The 22097-nt window shown below is 46.9% G+C and overlaps 1 protein-coding gene across 1 annotated transcript in view; it reads left to right on the forward strand.

Annotated features, from left to right (window-relative positions):
- SENP6 (SUMO specific peptidase 6) overlaps nucleotides 1–22097 on the forward strand; it is a 121451-nt gene that overhangs the window by 50277 nt on the left and 49077 nt on the right. The window contains exons 11-14 of the mRNA XM_038760880.1: nucleotides 2782–2802; nucleotides 9572–9642; nucleotides 16004–16065; nucleotides 18721–19102. Coding sequence (XP_038616808.1) covers nucleotides 2782–2802; nucleotides 9572–9642; nucleotides 16004–16065; nucleotides 18721–19102 — 536 coding nt within the window. The remainder of the gene's footprint in view (nucleotides 1–2781; nucleotides 2803–9571; nucleotides 9643–16003; nucleotides 16066–18720; nucleotides 19103–22097) is intronic.

Below are 22097 nucleotides of genomic sequence, written 5' to 3' on the forward strand. Positions count from 1 at the left end.
ACCCCCGTAATCCATGGTGCTAGGTGTGGTGGGTAGTAATAATAATAATAATAATGGTATTTGTTAAGCGCTTATTATGTGCCAAGCACAGTTCTGAGCGCTGGGGTAAGTACGAGGCGATCAGGTTGTCCCATGTGGGCTTCACAGTCGTAATCCCCATTTGACAGATGAGAGAACTGAGGCACAGAGTAGCCAAGTGGCTTGACAAAGGTTGCGCAGCAGACAGGTGGCGGAGCCGGGATTAGAACCCGCGTCCTCGGGCTCCCAAGCCCGTGCTTTTTCCACTGAGCCACGCTGCTTCTCTACCTCGCTCTTCCCTAGGAGCTGGGCCTCATCGCTCCAGAGTGGGATAGTACCGGATTGGGTCCTTGATCGGTTCCAATTATCTTTCACTCACGGTCAAATGATGCAGCTGCTTTTGGTACGCGAAGCTTCTCATTTGGCTGCGTTTTATTCCCGAATGCCCCCCCTTCTCATCTCACTTTAATAATGGGCCCCTTCTGTTTCCCCCACATTTTGGGGGCAAGTGCTAAAATATGGAGTAAGTTTAGTTATTTTCCACCAGAAGCTAGGTAGGATTTATATACAGGAATGCATCCCCTTTTGATTATATTTCCCCATTTCCGTCGGCTTCATTTTTCCCCCCTCTCCCATTTATTGACCAGTGCTTTTTATCGATTTGAAGAATCAGACCTACCTAGCCACTAAACGTGCCTGGGAAAAAGGAGTTTTATCTGTTCCCTGGAGCTCCTTTTGACAGTTTGATCAGTTGCAGGAATAATCTCTAGTGGAGGGAGGAATGCTGAGAATTGTTTTCCTTTCTACATTTACTCCAAGTAAGTAATTCAGACTGTATCATCTGAGCCCAGCATGTTGTTTTTCCTTTCCTCGAATTTCGAAAAATCGGGACTGTAAAAGTGGTAACTCTTTAGAGGATGGTGGAAAATTGTGGGCTAAAAAGACGGTAGATATTTGAGACTACCACTTCAGTACTCTTTTCAGTCAGTACTGTATTTTCTCACATAATTGTCCCACTTTTTTTCTTTTTGCCATACTTTTTGCAAGCTCCAGAACAGGGAGATGGGTAATATGTAGGGAATTAAGTATCAATAATGGCAGGAGAGAAAAGGGGAAAAAATAGAGGAAAGGAAGGGAGAAAGAAGAGAAGAGTAAGAGGAGACTGTGTCTCTTAACTCTTTTGCACACTCCCAAGTGCTGCAAGCTGGCACTCATTGAGTTACGGTAAAACCCTGGCCTGCTCCTTTCCAAAGTTTGCTCGTTTCATTCATTCATTCAGTCGTACTTTTTGAGCGCTTACAGTGTGCAGAGCGCTGTACTAAGCGCTTGGAAAGTTTCCACACACCCGCAGCTAACTGGCTCTACTCCTCTTTCCACTCCAGAGAGCATCGCGACTTACAAAAATAATCTTGTCCTTCTCCAAACTTGCTGGGGAGGAGAAATCCCCAGGCCCTTAAGGAAGTGAATCGGTAATATTTGATATGAGCGACACTTACCGGTGTTTCCCGTGGAAAATGGTAGTATACTCCTTGAAATTACGGTTGTCTCATGAACCTGTTCATCATGGGTAAAATTACTCAGAAACTTGCATGTGAAAAATAGGGATTTATACCATAATTCCTAGAAACAAGATGTGAAATCCCTTAAAGAAGGACACCTCACAGAAGTTTAGTCCGGATCAGATAATTCACAAGAGAGCGTCACAATTTTTTTAATAAATGAAGCTCTGAATTAAGATTATGGGTGGTATCAGTTTTTTTCAGCGGACTGGCGGTTTTTCAGTTTCAGTCATTTCACCTACGTGGGGTGAACAGCAACCGCCTCTTCTTCATAAAGAACCCCGAGGCCTGACGTTTCCTCCTGAGCCCGTCTGCTGCCCTCCGAATGCCTCTCTTCAGTAGGGCCTTCTTTAATCGTATCGACGAGTTCACCTGCTTTCGTAAAAATCGGCCCCCATCTCTTTAATCGGCCGGTGGTTTAGACGGCAACAGCTGCTTCGTCCTGTTCGGCATTGGACGGTGAAATTCATCTAGGTTCTCGCCGGCCGGCATTCCTCTGAATAAAAGGCGATTAACCCAGCGGTATCCGCGTTATCCATCACCTCTCCGTCCGGCAACGTCGTCGGTTATCCGCTCGGGTGGCTTCGGCCGGGGCCGTCTGCCGCACACGGAAAATCGTTGTTGTCGATCGCCGATCTCCGTCTGGTGGGCGGAGGTGCGTGGGAAAAGGTTTTCTTATCTTTCATGCAGCGGGCCGTGCCGGGTAAATGGAGTTAGGCGTCAAACTGTAGAAGATACAAGTTAGCGTACCTCTAACCTGGGGTAGGCCTCTATTTGCTTGTGATTTATAACGCACACACGATGCACACAGAAGCACAAACACACACCCACACCTGTGTGTGCGCGCCCTTTCTCACTTTTTGGCAGTATACAGTACGGGGTAAGCCGAAGTTGTGCTGTTTGACTCTCTCCTGAGCTTTTTTTTTTCCAGATTATTCCATATTTGAAAAACGCGGTTTAGCGTATTTTTTTTCCGATCGCTCTAGCTCACCCTTCTCTGAAACCAGGAATGAAAAACCTGCTTCGGCGTGCTAGGTTTTTATAGTCAATTCAAAAATCCAAACACGTTTTGAATCGCAGATGTTGGTGTCACTGAACTTCAGTAAAAATGCATTTGTAGTTTGGTCAGAAATTCACCCCGATGCAGTTGTTTACCGAGAACTGGTTTTCCTCTCTCACGTGTTTCTCTCTTTCATGCTTTAAGCAGTCTGGATCAAAAGGAAAGGTAAGCTTAATATCGATATTAGAGAATGGAGAGAGTGCTGAGATAAAAACAAAATCATTACTGTGTTTGTTGGCTCAGTAAAGCCCATTCGCTTTTCATCCCGAAAGGAATAAAAGACAACAAAGATAGGCAACGGTATTTCAGTTCGTTGTACAAAGTACAGTAGTATTTATTAAGCACGTACTGTGTGCAGAGCAGTGTACTAAGCCCTTGGGAAAGTACAAGAAGCAGCGCTTAATAAATACTATTGAGTGAATGAATCTGTAAAATAAGGATTAAGGGTGTGAGCCCCATGTGTGACAGGGACTGTTTCCAACCCAATTTGCTTGTTTAGTACCCGTATTAAGCGCTTAACAAACACCTTAATTATTACTATTATTATTACATTGGTTTTGGACAGTTGTGTCTCTGTGCCACCATGTTACTTTCTTTACTAGCTGAAATTTCTTTGCTCAGAAATGGCAATCAGTCAACAGTAAGTCTATATGCATGTCTGTGGAGAGATGACGCTCAGTGCATACTAAGTACAAAATACTAAGTCCTTGGGAAAGTACCCTAAAAGTCAGACGACAATCTTTTCCCCCAAGGACCTGACTTATTCAGGTAGGGGAGGCAGACACTAGTGCGAATTACGGGAAGGGGGAAGCATCAGACTTTAAAAGTATGATGATAATAATAATAATAACTGTGATATTTAAGTACTTACTATGTGTTAGGCACTGCACTAAGCGCTGGGGTAGAAACAGGGTAATCACGTTGGACATAGTCCCCGTCCCACAAACAGCAGCTCGTTGCGGGCAGGAAATATCACTGTCTATTGTTGTGTTGTACTTTCCCAAGCGCTTCGTATCATGCTCTACACACAGTAAACGCTCAGTAAATGCGATTGAACGAATGAACAAAGTAATCTCCATTTCACAGGGGAGAACTGAGGTGCAGGCGGAATTAGAACCCAGGACCTCTTGATTGCCAGGGCTCCCCATTAGGTCATGATGCTTCTCTAACGTTTGACGTTATTCCTACTGAAACAAGATGGAAAATGATTTATTCATTGTTAAAGTTCCTGACGTATTGCCAGCTAGGGTTATCGGTATAAATTGATTGTACAGTTGATCTTTTTCTCTCTCAAACACACACACGAACTCAAGTGCTGATAGAGTGCATAAATCATCATCATCATCATCATCAATCGTATTTATTGAGCGCTTACTATGTGCAGAGCACTGTACTAAGCGCTTGGGAAGTACAAATTGGCAACACATAGAGACAGTCCCTACCCAACAGTGGGCTCACAGTCTAAAAGGGGGAGACAGAGAACAAAACCAAACATACCAACGAAATAAAATAAATAGGATAGATATGTACAAGTAAAATAGAGTGAATATGTATATTCCAGATAAGTAGTAGTACTCCTATCAACGCATGAGAATCCGATTTGCCAAAAACAGAAACCAGCTTCTTTAGTATTTTTTGAACAGCAAAGCTTCCCTTCAAGGATTAAAAATTGCATGAATTGTCAAAGAAATGATTGACATGTTGCTACAGTATATTCGTACCTGCCAGCAGAAGTTTGTCCTGAGTAATTCTCAGGTACCTGAAACAATTTGACGCCAGTTAGTCTGACTGGCATGTATTGAATTTATTTTTACCTTTTTTTTCTTGTACTGGAAAGAAATCTAGCTTTAAAAAAAAATCCCAAATGTTTCTTCTTCGAGGAAACACAGATTTCTTACAGTCAGCATGGGTTGTCGTATTTCTTCGATTTCACCTATACGGTGGTGGTAATTATTAGAGTAGGAATACCTGTGGAAAAGCCTGAGACTTTGCAATAGCAGTGTGGTCATATGCTCACTTGTCCAAATGGGGTTTAAAAAGAAGTTTAGAGAAGCAGCGTGCCGTGGCACATAGAGCACGGGCTTGAGAGAAGGGTCCCAGCCCCGCCATTTGTCTGCTCTGTGACCTTGGGCAAGTCGTTTCACTCCCCGAGGCCTCAGTTGCCGTGCCTGTAAAATGGGGATGAAGATTGTAAGCCCCGTGGGGGACAGAGACCGTGTCCAACCCGATCAACTTGGAGCCGCCTGGCACAAACTGTGTAATAAATAGCATTAAACAACAATTCCATCAATCAAACCCTGGAAACTTGAGTTTTGCTGAGGTTGAAGATGCCCTTCATTCGAAGTGGCTTCTGGCTTACCCTCTGAATGGAGCTGAGGATCGTCGGATGGGCAGCGTGGCTCAGGGGAAAGAGCGCGGGCTCTGGAGTCGGAGGTCACGGGTTCGAATCCCAGCACCGCCACGTCTGCTGCGTGGCCCTGGGCAAGTCCCTTCACTTCTCGGAGCCTCAGTTACCTCATCTGTAACATGGGGGTGATGACTGTGAGCCCCACGTGGGACAATCCGATCACCTGGTATCCCCCCAGCGCTTAGAACAGCGCTCGGCACATAGTAAGCGCTTAACAAATGCCATTATTATTATTATTATTATCCTGGGTTGGGAGCCGGGCCTCGCTCGTAGCGGCCATTATCTTCTCACCGGTATTGAACGGGGCATTACTGGGCATACACAGGTTATATGTGGAGGACAACGTTGGACTCCCAGAAGCCCTTTTTTAAGGTATTTAAGTGCTTCCTATGTGCCCGGCGCTGTGCTGAGCACTTGGGTAAGATACAAGATAATCCGGTTGAACACAGACCCTTTCCCACGGGGAGCTCGCAGTCTTAATATGACGCCCCGTGAAAAGGCTCAGTAAATATTAATGATGGTGATGGGTCCGTTTCAACAGCATCCTCCGCGGTTTGGTGTTTATCGAGCACTCTTCTAAATTGCAGGGGAGCGTACAAAAGAAGGGAAAGGTGTCCTCAAGGAGCTTGCAGCGTACAGTGCTCAGCACACCGTAAGCGCTCGATAAATACGACTGAATGAATAATGGGCGAGACAGATGAAAAGCCGCGTGGCCTGATGGAGGTGGAGGATAGTCTGGGGAGTCAGAAGGACTTGGGTCCCTGGCTCTGCCCCAGTCTGCTGTGTGACTTCCTGGGCCTCCTTTGCCTCATCTGTAGAATGGGCATTAAGATCGTGAGCCCCATGCGGGGACTCTGTCCAACGTGATTTGCCCAGTAAAGTGCCTGGCACACGGTGAGAGCTTAAAGCAGCGGAAAGAGCCCGGGCTTGGGAGTCGGAGGATGTGGGTTCTAATCCCGGCTCCACCATCTGTCTCCTGTGTGACTTCGGGCAAGTCACTTAACCTCTCTCGGCCTTAGTTCCCTCACCTGTAAAATGGGGATTAAAGGCTGTGAGCCCCACGGCACCTTGAATCTGCCCCGGCGCTTAGAACAGTGCTTTGAACATAGTAAGCGCTTAACAAATACCATCGCCATCATTATGATTATAAAAAAAATGCACCATAACAAATGTACTCTAGTCAGGCAAATCGAGTTCATAGACAAAGACGTAAAAGAAAACAGACAAAATCCGTCAGTCGTATTTACTGGGGCAGCAGTAGAGAGTAGAGAGTAGAGAAGCAGCGTGGCTCAGTGGAAAGAGCACGGGCTTTGGAGTCAGAGGTCATGGGTTTGAATCCCGGCTCCACCACGTCTGCTGTGTGACCTTAGGCAAGTCACTTAACTTCTCTGAGCCTCAGTTACCTCATCTGTAAAATGGGGATTAAGACTGTGAGCCCCACGTGGGACAACCTGATCACTTTGTATCCCCACAGCGCTTAGAACAGTGCTTTGCACATAGTAAGCGCTTAACAAATGCCAACATTATTATTATTATTTGCTGAAAAAGCCGCCACTCGTCTGCTGTGTGACTTTGGGCAAGCCGCTTAACTTCTCCGTGCCTCAGTTACCTCATCTGGAAAATGGGGATTAAAACTGGGAGCCCCTCGTGGGACAATCTGATTGCCCTGTATCTACCCCAGCGCTTTTTCTCCCTTTTTTATATATGTGTGTGTTTAGCGAAAGAGGCTTCAATTGGGAGTATCCATTTTCTTTATCATCATTATCAATCGTATTTATTGAGCGCTTACTATGTGCAGAGCCCTGTACTAAGCGCTTGGGAAGTACAAATTGGCAACACATAGAGACAGTCCCTACCCAACAGTGGGCTCACAGTCTAAAAGGGGGAGACAGAGAACTAAACCAAACATACTAACAAAATAAAATAAATAGACTAGATATGTACAAGTAAAATAAATAGAGTAATAAATATGTACAAATATATATACAGGTGCTGTGGGGGTTTCTTTATGGGCTTCCGGCTTCACCACTCCAATTATTTTCAGGGATTCACCCGAATCCTTTGGGCAGGGGTTTTAGCCACCATAGTATTACCCTAGTTGCTTTCCATTTCAGCCATAGAAATACTTTGGAATTTTTCTTTCCTTCGGGGGGGCGTGGAAAATATCGTTCCTCCCTCTCTGAGTCAGGGGAGAAACAAAACCTTCCTTGATGGTCCATCTTTGACTCCTGGTCCGGTACCTGTTATCGTGGAAAAGTGTAGCCGTTTTCTACCTCCCCTTCCCAAGTTACTGAATTCTCCAAGTATAGGTAGTGCGACAAGCCAGGAAACGGTGGAAGGAAATCATCATCGTCATCAATCGTATTTATTGAGCGCTTACTGTGTGCAGAGCACTGTACTAAGCGCTTGGGAAGTACAAATTGGCAACATATAGAGACATCCACCAGCCTGCTGGGGGGATTGGGTCGGGAGAAGCCCTAGGCTTGACTCCGGAATCCAGTGGGGATGAGCGAAACCCTTTTGGGTGCTGAGGCCAAGGAGTTGGGAACGACCGTCAGAGGGGAAAAAGAGGAAACCTACAGCCGGCCGCCTTCCTGCATCCATTCACCCTGTAACCTCCCCAGCGCTTAGAACAGTGCTCTGCCAATAGTAAGCCCTTAATAAATGCCATTATTATTATTATTCCAGCTCCAAGGAGCAATATGGACTAGCTAGGATTGCCCATCCCGCCCAAAAGCCGTCCGTTGTCCTGTAAAGAGATCTTCCCTGAGACCGTAAGCTCCTTGGGGTTGGGGATCATCATCGTCATCCTCATCACCTGATGGTATTTCTCGAGCTCTTACCACGTGCGGAGCTGTGTACTAAGCGCCTGGGAGCGTACAGTGCAAACCCCTTCCCTGCCCACATCAAACTTTCAGTCTAGAGGGATTGTGTCTACCAACTGTGCTGTATTTTACTCTGCGCCCGGCAAGCTCTCAACTTGGCACATAGTAAGTGCTTAATAAATGCCGTCGTTATTATTATTATTGATAGGGTGAGCCTCTCTGTTGGGGCCCCGTCCCTATGCTAGCGCTTAGTACAGTGCCCGGCACGAAGTAAGCGCTTAACAAATACCGTAGATATTATTAGATTTGTAGAAACCATTGAATTTGGTGATCTGGGAAGGTGATTACGGTACCGATGCCCATTTCTTCTTCGCCGCCCATTTTGGTGTCATTGAAATTCTCAGTTTGGTTCTCAATCGGCAATATTCCGATGAAGTCCCGGCCGGTAGATCTCACAGAGTATTTGGGGAGGGGGCGGCTGAATCGGCCAACGCTAATCTTCTGGTGGCCGCGTCTTTTAAAAAATAGGTTAATAATTGGTAAATAAGTTTAAGTTAGAGGTTTCCGTATCAGAAAATTTGCAACTGGAAAAGTGGGTCTGATACATTTAGAACTGCAGACCACTTTAGTCCTTTTTAGCCAAATTATGGGGGAGAGTTTGCCGGTTTTAGCCACGATGACTTAATGACCTGAGATCGGCATTTTTCCTACATTCATTCATTCAGTCGTATTGATCGAGCGCTTACTGTGTGCAGAGCACTGTACTAAGCGCTTGGGAAGTACAAGCTGGCAGCATATAAAGACGGTCCCTACCCAAAAACGGGCTCCCAGTCTAGAAGGGGGAGACAGACAACAAAACATGTAGACAGGTGTCAGTCGTCAGAACAAATAGAATTAAAGCTATATGCACATCATTAACAAAAAAAATAGAATAGTAAATCTTGTTTAGACTCCACTGATCTTGAGGGGGGGTCCTACGTATAGCAAGTATATTCCCGTGTCTCTTGTACATTCTTGTTTTTATCAAGATTACCCCTCTAGGTTAATTTTCACACAATTCCTAGCATAGGATTGGTTCTCTGTCAAAAGGTGAGTCTGAGGCTACTAGGCCATCAGTTTAAGAATAGATAAGCCCCCTGTCAATCGGTGGTATTTGGGCACCCGCCGTGGGCAGGACACTGAGCTGAGTGCTTAGGAGAGTACAATAGAAGACAGGAAAGTAGATCCAGGTGCACTGGGATGTCTGGAATCGTTGATTTTTTGGCCAAAGCGAAGAGGGCTAGGGATCAGAGCGATTTTGCAGTTTGGCTGCTGGTTTGCTCCGTCGGCTTGAGAAGTAAATCTCAAACGTCGACCTACTTGAACGAAATAGAAATCATATTTATTGGTGAAGGAAAATACCTGGAGTGAAAGCAACATTCCGTTGTTCAAACCCTGGCTGAATAGGGGAAGTCTGTCATTCTGTAGTATATACTGAGCATCTTGTTGGGTGTAGTGTACTTAGCATCTGGGGAAGAACAATAAAAATAAATAACACTGCCCCGTCCTCAAGGAACTTGCAGCCTATAAATGTACATTATGTAAAGAACAGAAGACCTGTAATTGTGGTCGGTGCTTTACATTATCTGATGTGCACACTTAAAATGTATTGCCTGAATGCGCTGTTGTCCAGAATACAGCTGTTTTTAATCCTCTTTTCCAGGAAGGAATACCCTGCTCACGTTCAGAAGATCGAAATCGATCGTATTCGATTACCTCGGCCCCCGAGTGTGGGTAAGTGTCGTCGGCTTTTTTTCTTCCCGCCTGTGCTGAATCTCCTCCGACTCTCGACTGAAAAGTAACTGAGTGGTTGTGACATCTTAAAAGACCGAAAGCGGCTCTAAAATCCGGTGCGGGCTTCGGGAATTTGGGTAGGTAAGCCTTATTTGCCGTCTCTTCTGGGTGGGAGTGCGTTTGCCCCATTTTGTCGCAGTCGTCCTTTAGTTTTGGCTTTCGCTTTTCCCATCGCAGCCGTCCAAACCCTGCTCTCCCCCTCCGCTTCCGTTTCCTTTCTCTCCGTGACCACTCCAGCTGCTCTCGGACCGGATGGTGGGCAGTCGGGGAGGAATTTCTTCCAACTCCTTTCTCCTCTCTTGGGTTCCCAACACCCCCGTTCCAGCCGCAAGCATTATTTCCTCTCTTCGTCCTCACTCAGCGTGGGCAGGCGAGCAATTGGGAAGTCTTGCGGGTAGCTCCATGTTGCTCGGAAGGAGGCCGAGTCATTTGTTCATCTCCGGGAGAGTTCAGGCCCGGCTGAGGCCCTCCCGCGGATCGGTCGGAATTTCCAGGTGTTTTTGGAAAACTCAGGAGCGGGCACACGGCTCCCAAAAGGCTACAGGCAGTCACCCGGTGACGGTTCCTCTGGTCCAAGGGTAGAACTGGAAGATCTGAGCAAGGGGACAGAGGCTACACCAGTCGGTCAAAACCCGAGAGGCAGAAAAGCCATTAGAAACACTTGTTCGCGGGAAAGCCGAGTTTCGGCGGGGTGAGCTGGAAGCGGAGGATCTGTGGAATGGCGGGGAAAAAGGGAGAACTGCAAGAGGAAGGGATAGCGGTGTTTCGGGAAGTTGGGAGCCTCTACCTTCACGTAAAGATTCGGGATAATTCACTTCCACCACATCCTAAAAACAGTTCTATATGTAAACTCGTTGTGGACCGGGAATGTGTCTATTTATTGTATCGTACTCTCCCAAGTGCTTATTGCACGCAGTACAACTGAAAGAATGAATGATGTGAACATGGCCCAGATCCGCCCTTTCCTCTCCATCCAGACCGCTACCACTTTAGTACAGTCACTCATCCCATCCCGACTGGAATACTGCATCAGCCTCCTCTCCGATTTCCCAACAATACTTCACCCTGCCGCCCGGATTATCTTTCTCCAGGAATGCCCTGGGCGTGTCGCCCCGCTCTTCCAACACATCTCCCATGGGTGCCTGTCGGCCTCCGTATCAAGCCGAAACTCCTCACCGTTGGCTTCAAATAGAGAAGCAGCGTGGCTCAGCGGAAAGAGCTCGGGCTTTGGAGTCAGAGGTCCTGGGTTCAAATCCCGGCTCCGCCACTTGTCAGCTGGGTGACTTCGGGCAAGTCACTTCACTGCGCCTCAGTTCCCTCATCTGGAAAATGGGGATTAAGACTGTGAGCCCCAAGTGGGACAACCTGATCACCTTGTACCCCCCCAGCGCTTAGAACAGTGCTTTGCACATAGTAAGCGCTTAACAAATACCATCATTATTATTATTATTATTATCATTATTATTATTCCCGTCGGGGTGAGGGAAGGCCCCGGGGGGGGACAGGAAACTACTCTCCCAAGCGCTCAGTACAGTGCCCCGCTCACAGTAGGTGCTCAGTAAATACCACTGAGTGAGTGACTGATCGAAAGAACAGTTCCTAGCTGGGATGGCAGAGTCCCTAGTCCTTTGGCGACTGCCGGCGGGGGAAGGCAGTTAAGAATCTGAAGTTCATACGTTCGTTTTAAGGCAAAACTATTGAAAATGAAAATCGCATTTTTAAATTAGTCTGGAAAGAGAATTTTCAAAAATCTATATATATAGATTTTTATATATATAATATATATAATATTTATGTACCTATAGATATATATATATATAAATCTAAATATATATATTTCTTACTCCATGATGTTTGGCTATAGTTGAAAATTTAAATGACCCCTCTAAATATATATACATATATACATATATTTAGAGGGGTCATTTAAGTTTATATACATCTATATTTATATTTACATATTTTGCATACACATCGCATATTTACATATATTTAAATTTATATGCATATATATTTATATACATATATATTTATATACATATATATTTAGAGGGGTCATTTGAATTTTCAACTATAGCCAAACATCATGGAGTTTATATAGTTTTCAATAGTTTTAAATATATATATAGAAAGAGAGAGAGAGAGAGGTCATTTAAATTTTCAACTATAGCCCAAGCATCATGGAGTTTATATAGTTTTCAATAGTTTTATATATATATATATATATATATATTTAGAGGGGTCATTTAAATTTTCAACTATAGCCAAACATCATGGAGTAAGAAATAGGCCTCTAAATTGTATTTCCCGAGCCTGTATATTCACACAGCCTTATCAGGGAAGCAGCCTGGCTTAACAAGAGCATGGGTTTGGGAGCCAGAGGACCTGGGTTCTAATCCCTGCTCTGCCACTGGTCCGCCGTGTGACCCACGGCACGTCACTTTGCCTCTCTGTGCCTCAGTTCCCTCATCTGTAAAATGGGGATTAAGACCGTGAGCCCCACGTGGGACGACCTGATGACCTTGTTTCTACCCCAGTGCACGGAACAGTGCTTAATTATGCACTTAACAAGTACCATTATTATTATTATCCCACTCTTGAGGGCCCTAATGTCTCCTCTGGATTAAATCGAAGAAACCCACTGTAACTAAGGGACTGTGGTGTTTAGCATCAGAGAGTAAAGGAAAACTCTGTGTTCCTTCAGCGTGAATATTATTTTCAGTAACAGCAACGTTATAAGAACTTAGTTGTTAACTCATCAGCCTAATTTGTGCACAGAGTCAAACTCTTTCCTCCCTGCAAGGGCACAGTTATAGAGAAGCAACGTGGCTCAATGGAAAGAGCCCGGGTTTGGGAGTCACAGGTCGTGGATTCAAATCCCCACTCCGCCCCTGGTCAGCTGGGTGACTTTGGGCGAGTCACTTCACTCCTCTGGGCCCCAGTCCCCTCATCTGGAAAATGGGGATGAAGACTGCACGGGGGACAACCTGATTACCCTGTATCCCCTCCAGCGCGTAGAACAGTGCTGGGCACGTAGTAAGCGCTGCACAAATGCCATCATTATTATCATTATTATGAAGAAGGTAAAGTCACAGAGCGGAGTAGATCCGGATAAAGGTGCGTGGAGAAGCCGCAGGACGTTCCGGAACCGAGAGGGATGAACGGCGGGATCCAGTGCCCCCGTGGGTGGGCCCGGCACGGGAATGGTGTCACACAAGGACGATCCAACAAGGAGCGAGTGCCGACCCGTTCGAGTTTTCCTCGTGACGATGGATGCGCCTCGCACTCGCCACCCGGGGTAGAGGACAAGGCCCGAGGCCTGCCGCTCACTCAGGAGCCACTCCCGGAGGCCCGTCGTACCCCAAACCGCCGTTCTCGGACCGGCGCTCGGCGGGAATCAGTCAATCAGGGAGGTGTATTGAGCGCTTATTGTCAATCAATCAGTCGTATTTATTGAGCGCTTACTATGTGCAGAGCACTGTACTAAGCGCTTGATCACTGTAGATCAAGCAGATCACTGTAGTAAGCACTTGGGAGAGCACAGCGCGATACAGCAGAATCGGGAAGAGTGAAGAGAGGAAGGTGGGGAGTAGCTGGGGAAGGGACCACAACTCTACCCACCTTCAAAGCCTTATTATCATCATCAGTCGTATTTATTGAGCGCTTACTATGTGCAGAGCACTGTACTAAGCGCTTGGGAAGGACAGATTGGCAACATATAGAGACAGTCCCTACCCAACAGTGGGCTCACGGTCTAAAAGAAATCATAGCGTTTAAGTGCTTACTATGTGCCAAGCACTGTTCTAAGCACTGAAGAGGTTACAACGTGATCAGGTTGTCCCACGGGGGGGCTCGCCGTCTTAATCCCCATTTTACAGATGAGGTAACGGAGGCACAGAGAAGTTAAGTGACTTGCCCAGAGTCACACAGCTGACAGTAGGCAGAGCCGGGATTTGAACCCACGACCTCTGACTCCAAAGCCCGGGCTCTTTCCACTGAGCCACGCCGCTTCTCTTTTCCGCAGGTCCCTCTCCCTTCTGCGTCACCTTGGAACCCGGATCTGTGGCCTTTGGACGTTTAACGTCAAACGTTTGGACGTTTGATAGAGGAGCCGCGTGGCTCAGTGGAAAGAGCCCGGGCTTGGGAGTCAGAGGTCATGAGTTCGAATCCTGACTCTGCCACATGTCTGCCGTGGGACCTTGGGCAAGTCACTTAAATTCTCGGAGCCTCAGTTACCTCATCTGTAAAATGGGGATGATGACTGTGAGCCCCACACGGGACAACTTGATCACCTTGTATCCCCCAGCGCTTAGAACAGTGCTTTGCACAGAGTAAGCGCTTAATAAATGCCATTATTATTATTATTATTATTATTAATGACGGCGCCACCCTCAACCCCACCGTACTTAGTTATACGTTAGGAATTAGTTCTTCGTATTAACGTCTGCCTCCCCCTCTGAACCGTCAGCTCGCGATGGGCAGGGAACGTGCTTCCCAACTCTGTTGTACAAGTGTGTAGTTTAGCGTCTTGTATATAACGTACACAGTAAGCGCTCAATAAATACCAGCGGTGATGATGGCGAGCCGGCCGAGAGCCGTGAAACGAATCGTAATGGCAAGAGACAAGTGGAGGCTTTTGAGGGGAAGAGAGACGATGGCCGGTCGGGGCTTTCATCATCATCATCAATCGTATTTATTGAGCGCTTACTATGTGCAGAGCACTGTACTAAGCGCTCGGGAAGTACAAGTTGGCAACATATAGAGACAGTCCCTACCCAACAGTGGGCTCACAGTCTGAAAGGGGGAGACAGAGAACAAAACCAAACATACTAACAAAATAAAATAAATAGAATAGATATGTACTAAATAAATAAATAAATAAATAGAGTGAAAAAAATATGTATATACATATATACAGGTGCTGTGGGGAAGGGAAGGAGGTAAGATGGGGGGGATGGAGAGGGGGACGAGGGGGAGAGGAAGGAAGGGGCTCAGTCTGGGATCGCTTTCAGAAAGCGATCCGAGTTTCTGGACGTCCTAAGCGCTCAACAGATACCATTGTTATCGTCACGATCTTCGTGATCGTGGTTATTAATGGAAGGGTGCTGGCGACGGGAGGCAGGCGCAGGATTCTGGTTGTGGTGTGACCCCAGCCTGCAAACCAACCTGAAGTGCTCTGAAAACAGTAAGCTCTCGATGGATACCGTGGATTCACTTGGTGTGGAAAGAGGTTTGGCAGCAGATTGAAGGCCGGCGTCGAAAGACAGTGAGGAGTCGGGGATGACACCCACGTTGCGACCTCAAGACCCGGGAGGTTTTTCAGATGTTTTACGGGGAGCCTTTTCTCTCCGTCACTTCTCGCTCCCCCGTTTTGTTTTTAATGGTATTTGTTAAGCACGTACTATGTATCAAAATTGGACAGTCTCTGTCTCCCATGGGGCTCGCCGTCTTAAGGAGGAGAGAGAAAAGGTATTGAATCCCCATTCTACGGGTGAAGAAAAGCCGAGCGACTCGCCCAAGGTTACGCAGCAGGCGAGCGGCGGAGCCGGGATTAGAACCCAGGTCCTCGGACACCCAGGCTCGTCCTCTTCCCACTGGTCCACCCTGCTGCCACTTCTACTTTTAGCGAGAGATGGGCCGTAAATATTGTGAAATGTGGCTGGTGTTTCTCCAGAAGCTGAACTAGAGCGTTCATCCGCGGCGGTTTCTTTTGAACTATTGAGGAATGCCGTGGCGTTTTTGTAGTCGTGAGGGGGAAAAGGGGGAGAGCTGGAACCTTAGCACCTGAGCATTTCCTTCCTATCCTCGGCGTTTATGTACCATGTTTTATTTTGATATTAGATTGTTCAGTTATTTTTATAATATAAGTGTACAGCTTCTGGTTACATCCTCCTGTTTGCTGTTTTGGCAAATAATTTCGTCTATCTGTTCACCCCTCTTAAGGGGCAGCGATTGAGCGTCTTGCTTCCGGGGAATTTCCCCCAGAGCTTAGTACGGTGCTTTGCTCTTCCTCTTGACTGTAAGCTCCCTGTGGGCAGGGATTGAGTCTACCAACTCTGGTGTATTCTACTCTCCCAAGTGCTTAGTGCTTTTTTACGTTCTTCACAAGAAGCAGCGCGCTGTACTAAGCGCTGATGATGAAGACGGGGGGCTGCAGAAATGTGACGTCCCAGAGCTGCGTTTCCCTTCACCTGCCCACGTCCTGGAGGGTTCCGCATTTAAGCGTCCGCCGCCGTCCCTCGTATTCGAAGACGGGTGAAGTTCACCCGTTAACGCGTGTGCCCTTTTTTTCCTCCTTCAGATAGCCTAATGGAGAAAACAGACGGATCGGGATCAGAGTCGGAGCCCGAAGTCAAGAGGAAGGTACAGCCGAAACACCACTGCCATTCGTATCAGTCCGAGGCCCTTCCGTTTCCTGCTTCCAAAAAATGTTTAATCCACTTAGAGGTGGGTTAGAGAAGTTGGGTCCTGTTGCCGTCAAAAAATGGGACCCGACGGGTTTCGAGTCCTTAAAGGCACAGGCTGTTCGGTGTTGGGCCACGGGCCTTTGGCGAGTTTAAGATGCCGAAAGCGGAAGGGAACTGGAGAATTTAACTAGACTAGCCTCTGCTATTTCTTCAGACTAGACCCCCCTCAGCCATCCCGATCAGATACGTGTGAGTCCTGTCTCAAAGACCTCCCTCAGCAACCGCCCCCCGACCCCAGAACCTTGTAAATCTACCTAAAAGTAATCAACCTTTGTGCTTGGATGCAAGCAGCATTTCCTCTGGTTCTCACATAGTAAGCGCCTAACAAACTCCGCTATTATTAAATACTATTATTATTATTACTTAGCAAATACAGTAGTCCAGGACCTTGTAAATCTCCCTAAACGTAATCTATCTTTGTGCTTGGATGCAAGCAGCATTTCCTCTGGTTCTCACATAGTAAGCGCCTAACAAACTCCGCTATTATTAAATGCCACTATTATTATTACTTAGCAAATACAGTAGTCCAGGACCTTGTAAATCCACCTGAACGTTATCTATCTTTGTGCTTGGATGCAAGCAGCATTTCCTCTGGTTCTCACATAGTAAGCGCCTAACAAACTCCGCTATTATTAAATACTATTATTGTTATTACTTAGCAAATACAGTAGTCCAGGACCTTGTAAATCTCCCTAAACGTAATCTATCTTTGTGCTTGGATGCAAGCAGCATTTCCTCTGGTTCTCACGTAGTAAGCGCCTAACAAACTCCGCTATTATTAAATACCACTATTATTATTACTTAGCAAATACAGTAGTCCAGAACCTTGTAAATCTACCTGAACGTAATCTATCTTTGTGCTTGGATGCAAGCAGCATTTCCTCTGGTTCTCACATAGTAAGCGCCTAACAAACTCCGCTATTATTAAATACCATTGTTATTATTACTTAGCAAATACAGTAGTCCAGGACCTTGTAAATCTCCCTAAACGTAATCTATCTTTGTACTTGGATGCAAGCAGCATTTCCTCTGGTTCTCACAAAGTAAGCGCCTAACAAACTCCGCTATTATTAAATACCACTATTATTATTACTTAGAAAATACAGTAGTCCAGAACCTTGTAAATCTACCGGAACGTAATCTATCTTTGTGCTTGGATGCAAGCAGCATTTCCTCTGGTTCTCACATAGTAAGCGCCTAACAAACTCCGCTATTATTAAATATTATTATTATTATTACTTAGCAAATACAGTAGTCCAGGACCTTGTAAATCTACCTGAACGTAATCTATCTTTGTGCTTGGATGCAAGCAGCATTTCCTCTGGTTCTCACCTAGTAAGCGCCTAACAAACACCGCTATTATTAAATGCCGCTATTATTATTACTTAGCAAATTCAGTAGTACAGTGCTCTGCACACAGTAAGTGCTCGATTAATGCGATTGATTGAGTAATAATAGGCAAAGACAGCATAAAAGATAAATAGGAGACTGAGAAATAAGTTCTAGTGATGACTAATTACTAGTGATTGTGTTCGAAGGAACACAGAGGCAATTTACCAACTACTTTCTTGCCTAAATATTGGAAGAATACGAAGCTGCTGAAAAGTAGAGGTTTGTTTTTGTGATGTGATCTAGCCATGTTAAATCGCGTATACTAGCAAAGGTCATTTTTTAGGTAGAGGATCTTTACTTTCCCTACAAAGTATGGTCCAAATGTTCTTCAGAGATTCCGTAACTAATTGCTCAGTTAAACACTGGTACTGTTTTTTAATAATTAATAATACTAATCGTGGTATTTAAGTGCTTGCTATGTGCCAAGCGCTATACTAAGGGCTGGGGTGGATACCAGCAAATTGGGTAGGAAAGAGGCCCACACAGGGCTCACTGGCTCAATCCCCATTTTACAGATGAGGTAACTGAGGCCCAGAGAAGTGACTTCGCAAGTTCATGCAGCGAACAAGTGGCAGAGCCGGGATTAGAACCCGTGACCTTATGACTTTTAAGCCCGTGGTGTGTCCACTGTGCCACGCTGCTTCTCTGTCAGACATCAAGGTTGCCGGCCGGCTGCTTCTGTTCTGACCTCTTGGTCCTCTGCCCCCGTGACAGGGTGATCGGGAAGGGAAGGCGGGAAGTGGATTAGGGAGGGGAAGAGTGGTAAACAATGTCTAATCCCAGAGTCCCGGGAGAAGCGGCTACAGATTCCGCAACCGCAGTCAGGGCGGCAGAATCCATTCCAGCTCATCAAAAACCTCCAAGCGGGCGGGAAGGCAGATGGAAAATCCTTCCTGAGCTCTAATGTGCTGACCGCCATTCACTGACTTCATGCCAACAGTCACCGTGAGCGAGATATTTAACTGAAAAAATGAAAAAAAATCAAAATAACCTCCCCCCAGTCTCCCAAAAAAGACAAACCCAAACGCTCAGTTCCCCGGCTCCAGGTAGGAGTTGGTCAGATCGTAAGTATTGAATCGCTGGGGGATTAAGCCTAATCGTGGATAATATTTAGCCTTAGTGGATTTTTGTGTCTTTTTTTTTTTTTTCCAAATTGTAGGGTTCTGAAAAAAACGAATGCTGTCCACAGTGCGGGAAAGAGGATGAAACTCAGACCAAATGCCAAAGCTGCGGAAGTGCTTACCTTAAGGATTTCCAAAGACACTGTAGACACAGTGTGGCCTTAAATGAATCTGGGGGACCTTTGTCACGATCGTCAATTCATCCCAGTTCGGGAGGAGAAAAGTCGCCGAACACCGGCTTGAACGCCAAGAAGTTTTACGGCTCTACTTTTGGGAAGGTGGATGTTCTCCTGAATCGTGGCGATATCGGGCAAAACTTTGTAAAGGCGAACGGAAAAGTCCTTTTATCTGGATCCAAAATCCCCAAAATGACAAATCTTAGACCAAGAAATACAAGGCCGTCTGATCTAAACGATCCAAGTGAGTACATTTTTACTTTTCCAGGCTGAAACTTACAAGGTCTGACACGCCCCCGCAAAAAAAAATCGGGAGCATCTTTCATTCACTGTAGGACATTTTCCGAAGTTGTACCAGCAGGATATGGTTGGGAATGAGGGGGTGAAATGCTCAAAGAGCGTTGCCCAGGATTGGAAGAGTGATTTACTAAGACCCTCAATCAGATGTGTGTGTATGTATAGATTTATGGGGTGTGGGGGAAGAAATAATCTGCCTCCCAAAGCCCTCCACCTTCCACGTTCACTCTTCCCGATGGCCAGAGCGGATGTTTTCCCTTCTTCGCTTCTTTCAAATGGGAGGAGAGGATGAAACGGGCCCGTTTTCTCCGTCGATTCCCTTCCAGGATCTGGACGGTAAACAATATAATAATAATAATAATAGCATTTATTAAGCACTTACTGTGTGCAGAGCACTGCTTTAAGCGCTGGGGAGGTTACAAGGTAATCAGGTTGTCCCACGTGGGGCTCACAGTCTTAATCCCGGCTCCGCCAGTTGCCAGCTGTGTGACTTTGGGCAAGTCACTTGACTTCTCTGGGCCTCAGTTCCCTCATCTGGAAAATGGGGATTGACTGTGAGCCCCCCGTGGGACAACCTTGTAGCCTCCCCAGCGCTTCGAACAGTGCTTTGCACATAGCGCTTAACAAATGCCGTCATTATTATTATTATTACAACAGCACTTAGAGCAGTGCGTGGCACATAGTAAGCGCTTAACACACACCATCGTTAGTATTATTGCCTCCCGTTGCTCCTCGGTCTGTGTAGCCATTGGGATTCTGGATGGGGCGGAGGGACATTGGAAGCGGTGCCTTGAGGGGACAAGGGTTCGATGGGATGAGGGAGGGAAATAAAGTGAGGGAGCGGGGAGAGGAGGAGACAGGATGATGGGGGACTGGAAAGCTATCATCATCATCATCATCAATCGTATTTATTGAGCGCTTACTATGTGCAGAGCACTGTACTAAGCACTTGGGAAGTACAGATTGGCCGTAGCGGTGGCTTTCCCCGCTTTCACCAGGCCCGAAAAGCTCCTCCTCCCCTCTGGCTCCGGACGGTCCTGAGCTCGAAATGGAGATCCTGGTTTTCCAGCCCCTGGGGAAACACCCACTTCGTTGGGCCACACGGATTCCGCACCCGTTTGCGGCTTTTTGCCCGGGGCTCCAAACGGCGGTGTGGGGAATTTTCAGGGGCACAGGGATGACTAGAAGGCTGTCGTTTCCCTCTCTCCCGGCCCCGCCTCCTCTCTGCCCCGCTTTGTCTCCATGGTGTTCTGGAATGGGGGATGAGGGGAGCCTTTCGGGCCCAGCCTCGTAACTCGGTGAGGACGGGAGAAACCGTGTCAGAATCCTGTCAGCTGGAGTCGAGAGGTGAAATGATGTTTTGATTCTACCTCTGACCCTTTTCCGGCCCTAAGGGGCAGGGAGCAATGAACGCCACACCCCTCTTATCAATAACGATGGTATTAAGCGCTTGCTATGTGTCAAGCCCCATTCCCCCTTATCAATAACGATGGTATTAAGCGCTTGCTATGTGTCAAGCCCCGTTCCCTCTTATCAATAACGATGGTATTAAGCGCTTGCTATATGTCAAGCCCTGTTCCCTCTTATCAATAACGATGGTATTAAGCGCTTGCTGTGTGTCAAGCCCTGTTCCCTCTTATCAATACCGATGGTATTAAGCGCTTGCTATGTGTCAAGCCCCGTTCCCTCTTATCAATAACGATGGTATTAAGCGCTTGCTATGTGTCAAGCCCCGTTCTAAGCGCTGGGGTCCATACAGCCTGATTGGGTTGGACACAGTCCCTGTCCCACTTCGGGCTCCCTCTCTTCATCCCCATTTTACAGATGAGGGAACTGAGGCCCAGAGAAGTCAAGTGACTAGTCCAAGGTCACCCAGCAGGCAAGTGGCACAACCGGGATTAGATCCCACGGATCTTCCGACTCCCAAGCCCGGCCTGTATCCACCACGCTGCGCTGCTTCTCTTATCTCCGAGGAGTTGAGGCCTCTGGCTTCCACTCTGGGCTGGTGGCTTAGGGCTCGGGGGCCCGGTGGGATTCATTCATTCATTCAATCGTATTTATTGAGCGCTGACTGTGTGCAGAGCACTGTACTAAGCGCTTGGGAAGTCCAAGTTGGCAACATATAGAGACGGTCCCTACCCAACGGCGGGCTCACAGTCTAGAAAATGACAGCCAGAGGCTGGAAGTGGGTGCCGGCCTCCCCGGTGAGTCAACAGGGAGGTGCGTATTTGGTCCAGCAATGTAGAGAAGCAGCATGGCTCAGGGGAAAGAGCATGGGCTTTGGTGTCAGTGGTCATGGGTTCAAATCCCGGCTCCGCCAGTTGTCAGCTGGGTGACTTTGGGCAAGTCACTTAACTTCTCTGTGCCTCAGTTACCTAATCTGTAAAATGGGGGTTGACTGTGAGCCCCCCGTGGGACAACGTGATCACCTTGTATCCCCCCAGCGCTTAGAACAGTGCTTTGCACATAGTAAGTGCTTAATAAATGCCATTATTAATATTATTATTAGTAGTAGTAGTAGTAGTAGGCGCCTGCCGTCGTTGGAGTAGTTCTTGACTGAGTAGAATCGCGTCTCCCCAGCAAATGGCGTATGGGAAGGAGGGAGGCCGGTTTCCGTACCGTCTGCCCGATCCTCCCTTGTCCTGAAACGCCCAAGGTTCTGTCTTGGGTCCCAGGAATTAGAATGGAAGAGCCCAGTCGCCGTGAAAATTCCCAAGTTGTGATGGACAGAAAACCTAGCCCACGGAGCGTTTGAAGCGGCATTCCAAGCTGGCTGGCATCCGCCCCTAATAATACACAGAAAACGTTGAACTCTTTTTTTTTTTGCGTCGCTGGTTATTTTTCAGTCTTTCTGCTATCGAAGATCTTCAAAATTCACGCCTAGGCAGGCCGGGGGAAGCCCAAACTCGAAGTTCGCTGTGGGCGGGGAACGTTTCTGCTCA

The sequence above is a fragment of the Tachyglossus aculeatus genome, chromosome 19, assembly GCF_015852505.1.
Source record: "Tachyglossus aculeatus isolate mTacAcu1 chromosome 19, mTacAcu1.pri, whole genome shotgun sequence".
NCBI classification, from domain to species: Eukaryota; Metazoa; Chordata; class Mammalia; order Monotremata; family Tachyglossidae; genus Tachyglossus; species Tachyglossus aculeatus.